The following is a 14,528-nucleotide window of genomic DNA, read 5'->3' as shown; positions in this document are numbered from 1 at the left end:
ATCTTAGGACACCCAGAGAACAATGAGAACACAGAGCAAAGAAAATCCTCTCCTTGCAAAACATCATGACACTGGAAATACTATGGGAACTACTGAGTCACAATGGTCACCACCAACTGAACAAGAAATACACACTGTGCAATAGAGGCACACAGCCTCTGTGGATAACCAACTACCCTCCAGTTGGACCTGAGGTCTGCTCAGTGGGAGAGACGTCATAACTGGTACTAGAACCAAGACAGCATCCCACAGGCAGGTAGCTCATGACAGAAAGAGAGAAGACCCCATTGTTCTCTAGTATATCCTCATCAACATTTCTCTCAAAATTATATGCCTAGCCCTCTTCACCAGAGCTGCTTTCATGCTTCCTTGGAAAATTTGCTTTATTTTACAGATGGCAGAGAATACTGGGACATTCCAAGATCCATCAATTTGACCAGAAAGGACAGCTAACTGCTCATCATGAGATGGGCCACCTACACCACAGTCACCAGGATCCAGGAGAAACTGGAAAGGAAGCAGCTACACAAGTGTTGCTCCCAATGATAGACTGCAAGCTGCCTCCAGGGAAATAGCAACAAACATGGTGGAGAACCGAAATACTTCACAACAGAAATACAGTCTACAGAGAACTCAACACTATTAACAAACTGCTAACACTCCTGCCAAGGCTCAGGGACTGTTGTGGAAGAGGATGCAGAAAGACTGTAAGAGCCACAAGGGGGGTAGAAATATCCTGAGGCACAGCCTCCTCCCAGAGACTGACAGAGGCCCTAATTACCCCACAGTGAACACCAAGGATACTACTGAAGAGGGCACTCAGGTAATGGAGACTGGGGGTGAAGGGATACAAGACTGTAAACCATATATGTGTGTGTGTGTGTGTGTGTGTGTGTGTGTGTGTGTGTGTGTGTGTATGCTACCATCACTAATCTAGAACAAACTGATAAGACATTGGAAGGACTTCAAGAGAATTAAGGGACTTGAGGGAGAGTGAAAAAAAAAAAAGAGAGGACCTTAAAAATCAACTGGCCATACTAAAAGAAGACATAAAGAAATGCAAGGATGAATTCCAAGAATCATCAAGAAAATCAGAAAATGATATGAAAAGGGAGCTAAACAGAGCAATGGAAATGATACATAGAAAAGTAGTAGAAAGTGCAAACTTAATTGAACAAGTCCAAAACTCTCTAGAGGCTCTCAAGAATAGAGTCAGCAAAGTGGAGGATAGAAACTCTGATCTGGAAGACAAGATGGAAGAAACAGTTCAAGAGTTCAAAAACGTCAGTAAGTCCAAAAGTTCCTGAAAACAAAACATGAGGGAATTGTGGGATACACTAAAACGTCCCAATATTAAAATCATTGGAATACCAGAAGGAGAAGAATTTCAGACCAAAGGCGTGGAGAACTTATTTAACAAAATAATTGAAGAAAATGTCCCCAGTCTCTTAAAAGAAAGGCCCATCAGGACATAAGAAGCCAACAGAACTCCAAACAGACTGGACAAAAGGAGAAACTCTCCAAGACTCAATAAGACTCTAAACATTGATACCAAAGATAAAATCTTAAAAGCCGCTAGGGAAAAACAGCTCACCACTTTCAAAGGTAACCCCATCAGAATTACTTCATATTTCTCAATGGAAACCCTAAAAGCTAGAAGGGCCTGGAGTGAAACTCTCCAAAGTCTAAGAACCTATGGATTCCAATCCAAACTACTATACCCAGCAAAAGTATCCCTCATAATAGATGGTGAAAGAAAAACCTTCCATGACAAAACTCAGCTTTACAATTATATGAACACAAAACCAAACCTACAAAGAGTATGTCAGAAAATTGTACACAAAGAAGAAACAAATAGCCAAACTCAAATGCCTACAAGAAGCAGATCACAACAACCAAACCCAGAATATACAGAAAAAACTTCAAAGTCCATGAAAACACCAAAGCACATCTACCACACAATATGGCAGGGATCAAATCAAATCTCACAGTCATTACCCTACATATTAATGGACTTAATTCACCCATCAAGAGACACAAGCTAACAAGGTGGATCAAAATATTAGACCCCTGAATCTGTTGCCTTCAAGAAACCCATCTCACCACTAAAGACAGAAACCTCCTCCGGGTAAAGGGGTGGAAGAAAACATTCCAAGCAAATGGGAATAAGAAACAAGCAGTTGTACCTATATTAATATCAGATAAAACAGACTTCAAACTAAAAATAATCAAAAAAAGACAAAGAAAACCACTTCCTACTTATCAAGGGAATGATCCATCAAGAGGATATTACAATCATAAATCTGTATGCTCCAAATACAGGGACACCACAGTTCATAAAACAAAACCTACTTGACAATAAAACAGAAGTAACCACAAACACCATCATATTGGGGACTTCAATACACCATCAGTAATAGACAGATCATCCAAACAGAAACTCTACAGGGAAATAAGAGAGCTCAACAAAACCATAGATCACTTAGACTTAACAGACATCTATAGAACTTTCCACTGCAAATCCACAGACTACACATTCTTCTCAGAGCCCTCAGAACACTCTCTAAAATAGACCATGTACGGGGTCACAAAGACTGCCTCCACATATTTAGGAAAATTGACATAATTCCCTGCATTATATCAGATCACAATACTATATTGCTAGAAATCACCAACAAAAGACCCAGCAAAAAATCCCAATGGCACCTGGAAACTAAACAGCACACTCTTAAACAATAAATGGATAGTGGATAAAATAAAAAATGAAATTGCAAAATTCCTGGAATTGAATGACAATGAGAACACATTATACCAAAACTTATGGGACACAATGAAGGAGGTCCTCAGGGGAAAATTCATAGCACTCAATACCTTCATTAAAAATACAGAAAGATCCCAAATCAATAACCTAACCATCCACCTAAAGGCACTGGATAAAAAGAAAAATCCAACCCAAAGAGCTCCAGAAGGAAAGAAATAATTAAAATCAGAGCAGAAATTAATGAATTGGAAAACAAAGAAACCATTAAGACAACTGACAAAACAAAGACCTGGTTCTTTGAAAAAATAAACAAGATTGACAAATCCTTAGCCAACTTGATCAAGCAAAAAAAGGGGAAGCTTCAAATTAACAAAATTCAAAATGAAAAAGGAGAGATCACAACAGACATAAGTGAAATGGGGAGAATCATCAGGACTTATTTCAAAAACCTCTACACCAAAAACTGGATAATGTGGAGGAGATGGAAAAATGGGTGGATGCATACCATCTTTCAAAGCTAAACTCAGAGCAGATTAATCACTTCAATGAACCCATCACACTCATGGAGATTGGAAAAGTAATAATAAAACCTTCCCAAAAAGAAGAGTCCAGGATCAGATGGCTTCTCAGCTGAATTCTATCAAACCTTAATGGAAGAAATCAAACCAATTTTCAGAAAACTTGTGCCACACAATAGAACAGTTAAAGCTACCCACCTCCTTTTCTGAAGCTACTATCCCCCTAATTCCAAAACCAGGCAGAGATGCCACAAGAAAAGAAAACTACCAGCCTATTTCCCTAATGAACTTAGATGCAAAGATCCTGAACAAAATCCTCACAAACCGAATCCAACAACACATCAAAAGCATCATCCACCTGGACCAAGTGGGATTCATCCCAGGAACACAAGGGCAGTTCAACATATGGAAATCGGTCAATGTAATATACAACATAAACAAGGTTAAACATAAAAACCACATGATCATTTCAATAGATGCAGAAAAGGCCTTTGACAAGATACAACATCACTTCACAATCAAAACATTGGAGAGAAATGGCATAGGTGGTACATATCTTAATGTAATAAAGGCAATATACAAAGTTCCAAAGGCCCAAATAATACTTAATGGAGAGAGACTGGAGGAATTCCCATTCAGATCAGGAACAAGACAGGGTTGTCATCTCTCACCTCTGATTTTCAATATAGTACTTGAAGTCCTAGCTCAAGCAATAAGACAGGAGAAGGAAATAAAAGGGATACAATTTGGAAAGGAAGAAGCTAAGTTAGCTCTATTTACTGATGACAAGATTGTATATGTAAGAGACCCGAGAACTCCATCTCAAAACTCCTGAAGCTGATTAACTCCTATAGCAAAGTAGCAGGACACAAAATCAATGAAAAAAAATCAGTAGCATTTTTATATGCAAATGACAAAGATACAGAGAAAGAAATAAGGGACATAGTCCCATTTTCAATAGCAACAACAACAACAAAAAAAAAATACCTTGGAATAATGTTAACCAAGGAAGTGAAAGATCTATACAATGAAAACATAAAAACACTCAAAAAAGAAATTGAGGAGGACTTGAGAAAATGGAAAGACCTCCCATGCTCCTAGATAGGTAGAATTAACATTGGGAAGATGTCAATCCTACCAAAGGCAATATATAGATTTAATGCAATTCCAATTAAAATCCCTACAATGTTCTTTACAGAGATAGAAAAAAAGATCTCAAATTTCATATGGAAAGGCAGAAGGCCTCACATATCCAAACATATCCTCACCAAAAGAAATACCTCTGGTGGCATCACCATACCTGATCTAAAGCTATATTACAAAGCCATAGTAATGAAAACAGCATGGTACTGGCATTAAAACAGGAGTATAGGCCAATGGAATAGACTTGACGACCCGGATTTTGGGTCAAGCCACTATAGCTACTTGATAATTGGCAAATGCCTGAACAATATAGGCTGGAAAAAAAGACAGCATCTTCAACAAATGGTGCTGGACAAAATGGATAACCACAGCAGGAAACTGAAACTTGATCGACACATTTCACCATGCACTAAACTCAAATCCAAATGGATCAAAGACCTCAATATAAGACCAGAAACTCGAATACTACTGGAAGAAAATTTAGGAGGTACTTTCCATGATATAGGAATGGAAAAATCTTCATGAACAAAACCCCAGTAGCTCATGATCTTAAACAGTCACTCAACTAATGGGATCATATGAAGCTGAAAAGTTGCTTTACAGACAAGCATACAATAAGCAAAGCCAATAGATTACCCATAGAATGGGAGAAAATATTTGCAGGTTATCCAACTAATAGAGGCCTAATCTCTAGAATCTGCAAAGAACTCAAAAATCTAAACATTACAAAGACAAAACACCCCACTCACAAAATGGGTCAAAGACATGAACAGGAAGTTCACTGAGGAAGAAATACAAAAGGCAAACACACATTTAAGCAAAATGTTCATCATCCCTAATCATCAGAGAAATGCAAATTAAAACAAGTATGAGATTCCACCTTACCCCAATAAGGTTAACAAACATCAAAATATCAAACTAAAATAAATGCTGGCACATATGTGGAGAAGCAGGAACACTAATCCACTGTTGGTGGGATTGTAGGATGGTACAACCACTTTGGAAAGCAATATGGAGAGTCCTGAAAATGCTAACTATAGAGAAACCAACAGACCCAGTTATTCCTTCTGGGTATCTACTCTAAAACCTTCAAACAACAGACCAGAGAGATTTGCTCAGCCATATTTGTAGCAGCTCATTTCATAATAGCTAAGAGCTGGAATCAACCCAGATGTCCATCACTAGAAGGATGGATAACTAAGATGTGGTATATCTACACAATGGAATTCTATACAGCAGTAAGAAAAAAAATGACACAATGAAATTTGAGGGAAAATGGTTGAACCTGGAATAGATCATTCTCAGTGAACTTACTCAATCACAGAAAAAAAAAAAAAATTGACACATAGTCTCACCCATCTACAGCACCTAAACTGAATCTACCCAAGATACTTTATATACCATGCAAGAATCTCATGGACTAGACACAAGGATGGATGGGGAGGGAGGGGAGGGCATCGAAGGGGTGGGAAACACTAATCTAGACCCGAATGGCAATGATACCATAAAATTCTACTTCCTAAAAGGCAGACCAAATGGCTGGACCTTCACCAGGCCCTTACAGGAAACACCTGAACCACAAGACACTGGAGAGGGTAGGATCAAGTCTATCCTAAATCCTCTACATCTTTCCTCCCTCCCTCTCCCTCGCTTTCTCTCTCTCTCACCTCTCTAACTCCTATATAATGGTTATATTTTCCTTCATTTGTTAGGGGGCACTGACCTGTAACTCCCAGTACCAGCATGGGGCTATCACCAACAATGAGCTTTTGATCAGAGAAAGCTACAAGGTTTTCTAAAAGAATGATAGATTTCTATCAGAGTACTTGATGACCCACCAAAGGTTACTGGTAAGATCCTATTGCTGAAGACACCATATGCAGCTGACACATAAAATGGAACAGCAATGGCTGGAAGCCAGGAGAGAGTCAGTCCCCAGACAGTCAGCGTGTCTAGTGCCAGAAGGTGCTACATGGGCAACTGGGTGAAACAACAAATATCTGTCCACACAACTCATGGTTGAACCTATGTAGCAGCAAATAACCTGTTGTGATGCCCACACAAGTGCAATAGTGGCACACAGCCATGGTGGGGAACCAGCTGCTCTTGATTTGGCTAACTGATCCCCTCAGTGGTACGAGATCCATAGCTGGAGCTGGGAAACAAGTCAGAACCATATCCAAACATAAGACCACTCTCCAATATCAAGCTACCATCAATCATGTGCTACAAGAAGGCCTACACCTATTAAAATCTCTATTAAAAAGTAAAGGTTATCTCATTTCATCTGGTGCTAACTTACTCTCAGTTGGATAATCTGCTTCTCTTTTTCAGATAGATGCAGATCCTAAGGAAAGATACAACCCATCATACCTCCAAAGGGCCCTGGCTGAAACTAAGGAAAATTGGCAAAACAAGCAAGTGTGCTGTTTTCCTGATGAACCACATACCAGCACAAGGGGGAAGGAGACCAACACAGAGAAAAATCAATGCCTACCAAATCAGAGAGCCAGAGCCCCAGAGGCCCCCAAGACCTCATCACTGAAGCAGACCAAAAATGAACAAACATGGCTCAGGGAAATTTTGAGGAAGAGGGGGCAGAAAGAATGTCAGAGCCACATGTTGGGTCATGATATACAGAGACATTTATCATACCAATAACTGTGGGCTAACCCCACAATGCATGATCCATATACCTCAACATGGAGGGGCCAATGAGGAGGGGGTAGGTCATGGATGAACCTAATAATGGTACCAAACTGCCTATACTTGCAGAATAGAAAACTAATTAAAAAATAAAAACAAAATATCAATCAAAAAAAAGAGATAAGAGATATGAGGGAGAAAAAAAAAACAAAGAGGATCTCAAAAATCAGCTGGTGATGCTAAATGAAGACATAAAGAAATACAAGGTTGAATTCCAAGAAGCATCCAGAAAATCAGAAAATGATGTGAAAAGAGAGCTTTTCAAAGGGATGGAAACTGTACATAGAAAAGTAGTAGAAAAGGCAAACCTAACTGAACAAGTCCAAAACCTTCTAGAAGCTCTCAAGAATAGAGTCAGCCATGTAAAGGATAGAAACTCTGATCTTGAAGACAAGATATAAGAAACAGTTCAAGATTTCAAAAATTTGAGTAAGTTGAAAAGTTTCTGTGAACAGAACATGAGGGAATTGTGGGAAACACTTAAACATCCTAATATCAGGATCATTGGAATACCAGAAGGAGAAGAAATTCAGACCAAATGTACGGAGAAATTATTTAACAAAATAATCAAAGAAAACTTCCCCAGTCTCTTAAAAGAAAGACCCATCAAGATACAAGAAGCCAACCAACCTCCAAACAGAGTGGACCAAAGGAGAAACTCTCCAAGACATATTGTCATTAAGATTCTAAACATTTACACCAAAGAGAAAATCCTAAAAGCAGCTAGGGAAAAACAACATATCACTTTTAAAGGTAACCCTATAAGAATTAATCCAGACTTCTCAATGGAAACCCTAAAAGCAAGAAGGGCCTGGAATGGAACACTGCAAAGTCTATGAACCTATGGCTTCCAACCCAAACTATTCTACCCAGCAAAAGTGCCCCTCATAATAGATGGTGAAAGGAAAACTTTCCATGACAAAACTCAGCTTTACAATTATATGAACACAAAACCTAACCTACAGAGAGTATCTCAGGAAATTCTCCACAGAGAGGAAACAAATAATAAAAACCGAATACCTACAAGAAGCAGATCACAATAACCAAACTCAGAGTAGGCACAAAAAAAAATCTTCAAATCCATGAAAACAGCAAACCACATATACCATCACAATATGGCAGGGATCAAATCAAATCTCACAGTCATTACCCTATACATAAATGACCTTAATTCACCCATCAAGAGACACAAGCTAACAAGATGGATCAAAAACTTAGACCTCTCAATCTGTTGTCTTCAAGAAACCCACCTCACCACTAAAGACAGACACCTCCTCAGGGTGAAAGGGTGGAAAACAATATTGCAAGCAAACAGGAATAAGAAACAAGTAGGCATAGCTTTATTAATATCAGATAAAATAGACTTCAAATAAAAAATAATCAAAAAAGACAAAGGCCACTTCCTACTTATCATGGGGACGATCCATCAAGAGGATATTGCAATCATCAATGAATATGCACCAAGCACAGGGGCATCACAGTTCATAAACCAAAACCTACTTGACAATAAAACAGAAATAAGCACCAACACCATCATATTGGGGACTTCAATACACTATTATCAGTAAGAGATAGATCATCCAAAGAGAAACTCAACAGGCAAGTAAGAGACCTCAACAAAACCATAGATCACTTAGACCTAACAGACATCAAACAGAACTTTCCATCCCAAATCCACAGACAACACATTCTTCTCAACAGCCCATGGAACATTCTATAAAATAGACCATATACTAGGTCGCAAAGCCTGCCTCCACATATTTAAGAACATTGACATAATTCCCTGCAAGATATCAGATCACAATGCTATATTACTAGAATTTAACAACAAAAGATCCACCAAGAATCCCAATGGCACCTGGAAACTGAACAGCACACATTTAAACAATAAATGGATAGTGGATGAAATAAAAAATGAAATTGCAAATTTTCTAGAATTGTATGATAATGAGAATGCATCATACAAAAACTTATGGGACACAATGAAGGCAGTCCTCAGGGGAAAATTCATAACACCAAATGCCTTCATAAAAAAGGCAGAGAGATCCCAAATCAATAACCTAACAATCCACCTAAAGGCATTGGAAAAGCAAGAAAAACCCAAATCAAAGAGCTCCAGAAAGAAAGAAATAATTAAAATCAGAGCAGAAATTAATGGATTGAAAACTATGAAAACAATTACAACAATTGAAAAAACAAAGAGATGGTTCTTTGAAAAACTTAAGAAGTTGAAAAATCCCTGGCCAATTTGATCAAGAAAAAAAAAAATAGATGATTCATATTAAGAAAATTCAAAATGAAAAAGGAGAGAACACCACAGACATAAGTAAAATTGGGAGAATCATCAGGACTTATTTCACAAACCTCCACTCCAAAAAACTGGATAATGTGGAGGAGATAGATAAATTCTTGGATGCATACGATCTATCAAAGATAAACTCAGAGCAGATTGATCTCCTAAATGAACCTATCACACTCATTGAAATTGAAAAAGTAATAAAAAAAAAAACTCCCCCAAAAAGAAGACTCCAGGACCAGAAGGCTTCTCAGCTGAATTCTATCAAACCTCCATGGAGGAACTCAATCCAATCTTCCAGAAACTGTGCCACACAAATGAAGAACAAGGAAAGCTACCCAACTCCTTCTATGAAGCTAGTATCACCCTAATTCCAAAACCAGGCAGAGATGCCACAAGAAAAGAAAACTACCGGCCTATTTCCCTGATGTACTTAGATGCAAAGATCCTGAACAAAATCTTCACAAACCAAATCCAACAACACATCAAAAGCATTATCCTCCTTGATCAAGTGGGATTCATCACAGAAACATGAGTGTGATATAAGACATGGAAATCTGTCAATGTAATACACCACATAAACAAGATTAAACACAAAAACCACATGATCATTTCGGTAGATTCAGAAAAGGCCATTCACAAGTTACAACATCACTTCATTATCAAAACATTGGAGAAAATTGGCATGGTTGGTTCATATCTTAACATAATAAAGACAATATACAAAGCTCCTAAGGCCCAAATAATACTTAATGGAGAGAGACTGGAGGAATTCCCATTAAGATCAGGAACAAGACAGGTTTGTCCACTCTTACCTCTGCTATTCAATATAGTACTGGAAGTCTTAGCTCAAGCAATAGGACAGGAGAAGGAAATAAAAGGGATACAATTTGGAAAGGAAAAAGTTAAATTAACTCTATTCGCTGATGACATGATTGTATATATAAGAAACCCAAGAGACTCCATCCCAAAATTACAGAAGGTGATTAACTCCTATAGCAAAGTAGCAGGACACAAAATCAACACACAAAACTCAGTAGCCTTTCTATACGCAAATGACAAAGATACAGAGAAAGAAATAAGGGAAATGGTCCAATTTTCAATAGCAACAAAAAAATAAAATACCTTGGAATAACATTAAACAAGGTCATGAAAGATCTATACATCGAAAATACTCAAAAAAGAAATCAAGGAGGACGTGAGAAAATGGAAAGACCTTCCATGCTCCTGGAAAGACAGAAATACATTGTGAAGATGGCAATCCTACCAAAGGCAATATGCAGATTTAATGCAATTCCAATTAATCTCCAAACAGTGTTCTTCACAGAGATAGAAAAAATGATCACAAATTTTATATGGAAAGGCAGAAGGCTTCACATATCCAAACATATCCTCAGCAAAAGAAATACCTCTGGAGGTATCACCATACCTCATCTAAAGCTATATTACAAAGCCAGAGTAATAAAAAAAAAAAAAAAAACAGCATGGTACTGGCATAAAAACAGGAGTATAGAGCAATGGAATAGACTTGAGGACCCAGACTTTGGGTCAAGCAACTATAGCTACTTGCTATTTGACAAAGGCCCTAATAATATAGGCTGGAAAAAAGACAGCATCTTCAACAAATGGTGCTGGACAAAATGGATAACCATATGCAGGAAATTGAAACTTGATCCACACATTTCACCATGCACTACACTCAAGTCCAAATGGATCAAAGATCTCAATATAAGACCAGAAAATTAACTTCTACTGGAAGAAAATATAGGAATTACTTTCCATGATACAGGAATGGAAAAATACTTCCTGAATAAAACCCCAGAAGCTCACAATCTTAAATAGTCACTCAACCAATGGGATCACATGAGCTTAAGAGTTTCTTTACAGACAAGCATACAATAAGCAAAGCCAATAGATTACCTACAGAATGGGAGAAAATATTTGCTGATTATCCAAGTGACAGAGGCCTAATCTCTAGAATCTATAAATAATTCAAAAATCTAAACAGTAGAAAGTCAAGCACCCTACTCACAAAGAGCTGAAATATCAGTTCACAGAGGAAGAAACACAAATGGTAAACACACATTTTAAGAAAATGTTCATCATCCCTAATCATCAGGGAAATGCAATTTAAGACAACTATGAGATTCCACCTTACCTCAATAAGGATAGCATACATCAAAAACTCAAAGGAGACCTCCGGTAAGATGGCGGCATAGGTACTACGCCAAAGCAGCCTAGGAGCAAGAAAAGACCAAAAACACTCAGCAAAATACACACTTTTACTAAAAAGTGAGGTGTATAGGAAATTGAATTGGCAGTGGAGAAGTAGGAGAGATCCAGAGCATCCAGAGCCCGCTCAGGCCGGCAAAAGTGGCTGCAGCAGCTCTGCCAACCGTGGCGGGAGCAGTGCAACAGAAAGTGGCCAAACTTGGCTCCAGCCTCAGGAAAATCCAGGTGCAGGGAGCTTCCACTCACCCCGGCCCTCTCCACAACTCAGGAAACATGAAGGGAGAGCACCAGTGAGCAACGGAGGAACAGACAACGAGGTAGAACACGTGGAACAGCGAGAGAACCAGAGCAGCTGTGGCTCCCTCCCCTCCCCCAATGCCTGAGCCCAGCTCCAGTGAACAGAGCAGCACTCCCGGGACCCGGCCACACCAACTTGAGCTGACAGCGGGACCCAAGCAGGGGCAGAGTCCGGCAGCAACATCAGCACCTCTGGCACCTGTAACAGTGGCCCCAGCAGCAGCAGACCCAGGAGCGGCAGCAGCGACAGATCCCACAGCAGCAGCTTCAGTGGCAGCAGCGGCAGTGGACACAGCAGCAGCAGCTTCAGCAGCAGTGTTGGCTCCAGCAGTGACAGCTACAGCAGCAACAGAGGCAGCAGCAGTGGTGGGTCCAACAGCAGCAGTTTCAGCAGCAGTGGCTACAGACCCATCAGCGGCAGCTTTAGCAACAGCAGTTCCAGCAGCGTGGCTGCTGATCTGCAGGGCCACACTTGCCAGGCTCGGTTTGCCCTGCAGGAAAGCCACTGTCCAGCTCCAGAAATCAGAACAGCAGCCCGACGACCCAGGCAGCAACTTGACTGAGACCAAAATCATCCAAGCCTGCTTGAATACTCCCATAGCAGGGAAACTCAACCCCTAGGAACATCTTTGTAGATACTCTGAGAGTCTTAAGAACCACACCTAGCACCTTAAGCTCCTACCCTGAATATATATAACATCAAACCAATTGATACAGCTAAGAATACCCAGCTAACCAGAAAATCCAAGCATTAACTTAATCCAAGATGCAAAAATATATACATTATAACACAAGAAACACTAAAAAGCAAGACGATAGAAGTACACCTAAAAGTACTAAAGCATCAGAAATGTCCTCCAGTGAGAACGAGTTAGAGGAAATGCCTGAAAAAGAGTTCAAAAGAATGATTATAAATATGTTCAAAGAGGTCAAAGAACAAATCAAAAGAATCAAAGAATAAATCAAAGAGGAAGTCAAAGGAATCAAAGAAGACACAGGACACCAATTTAATGAAACAAAGAAGGCAATACAAGACATAAATAAGGAAATAGAAATAATAATACAAGACATAAATAAGGAAATAGAAATAGAAAAACCAGTCAGAATTACTAGCAATGAAGAACACAGTTAATGAAATAAAAAACTCTGTAGAAAATCTCACCAGTAGGATGGATGAGGGAGAGGACAGAATACCTAAGCTAGAAGACCAGGTGGCAGATCTAATACAGTCCAACAAAGAGAAAGACAAACTTATAGAAAAGTATGAGTGGGAATTTCAAGATATTCGGGACACTATGAAAAGATCCAATATAAGAATTCAGGGCATAGTAGAAGGAGAAGAATTCCAATCCAAAGGCATAGTAGGCATCTTCAACAAAATCATAGAAGAAAATTTCCCCCAAATTGGGAAAGAGGTGCCAATGTAGATACAGAAAGCCTTTAGAACCCCAGCCAGACAAAACTGAGAAGAACCTCTCCTCACCATATTATATTCAAACTTCCAAACAAACACACCAAAGAAAAAATATTGAAAGCAGCTAGAGAGAAAAATCAAGTTACCTACAAAAGCAAGCCCATCAGGATTACAGCAGATTATTCAACACAAACTTTTAAAGCCAGAAGGGCTTGGAGTGATATATTCCAAGTTCTGAAAGATAACAACTGTCAACCAAGGTTACTTTATCCTGCAAAATTATCCATTCTAATATTCGGAGAAATAAGGACATTCCATGACAAAAGCAGGTTAAAGAGTATTTGAAGACAAAACCAGCTCTACAGAAAATACTTGATAGAATCCTCCATGCTGAAGAAAAGGAAAAGCACACATATAAGGAACCTAGAAAAAACAAGCAATACTCAAATACTTGTTAACAGAAGAGAGCACAGGTAGAACTGGAACCACAAAAAAAAAAAAAAAATGGCAAACATAAATACACACCTTTCAATAATATCTCTTAATATCAATGGCCTCAATGCCCCAACGAAAAACATAGGTTTGCAGACTGGGTTAAAACGCAGGATCCAGGGGACTTCCAGTCAAGATGGCGACCACCTAGAGCACTACAAACAACAAGGAAAAAAAAGGCAAGTATTCAAGGGAATTTAGAAACTTTTTGCAAGAGGGAGGGCACAGATTGGGGTTAAAGAGGGAAGCACAGACACCCGCGACCCACGCCCTGCCGCGAACCACTGCGACCTGCCACATCCCACACGGCCCGGCGCCCCGGCGCCCCGGGGACCCCACGCACACCAAGCCACACTTGCCCCGGAGGCCCCGCGCGCCCCAACAGGCCCACGCGCTCCACAACCCCCGCGCACCCCCCGACCATCCCGCCCCGCGCTCCCCAACCCACACCCCCCCTGCGCGCCCCACGGTCCCTATCCACACACAGTGCCCCGCGCCCCCGCACCCCCCGCGCACCCTGGGAACCCCGCGCCCCACCCATGCGCGCCTTGTGCGCCCCCAGCACGATGCCACCACCCCCAAACGCCCCACGCTTCCTATCCACACGTAGCAGGTGCGCGCCGAGTGCCCCGCAGTGCCCCGCTTCCCGGGAACCCCGCGCCCCACCCC

The 14,528-nt window shown here is 40.0% G+C and overlaps 1 protein-coding gene across 1 annotated transcript in view; it reads right to left on the bottom strand.

The window, feature by feature from the left end:
* The window catches only part of LOC101616820 (vomeronasal type-2 receptor 116-like), a 51,345-nt gene extending 37,062 nt beyond the window's left edge, over positions 1 to 14,283 (bottom strand). Inside the window, 1 exon segment of the mRNA XM_045134731.1 lies at positions 14,151 to 14,283. Within this exon segment, the coding sequence (XP_044990666.1) occupies positions 14,151 to 14,283 (133 nt within the window).
* Positions 14,284 to 14,528: the final 245 nt, after the last annotated feature.

Source organism: Jaculus jaculus, chromosome 15, assembly GCF_020740685.1.
Source record: "Jaculus jaculus isolate mJacJac1 chromosome 15, mJacJac1.mat.Y.cur, whole genome shotgun sequence".
Taxonomy (NCBI): domain Eukaryota; kingdom Metazoa; phylum Chordata; class Mammalia; order Rodentia; family Dipodidae; genus Jaculus; species Jaculus jaculus.
Note: the sequence above shows the minus strand (reverse complement) of the source record. Positions and strands in the feature narration are given on the sequence as shown.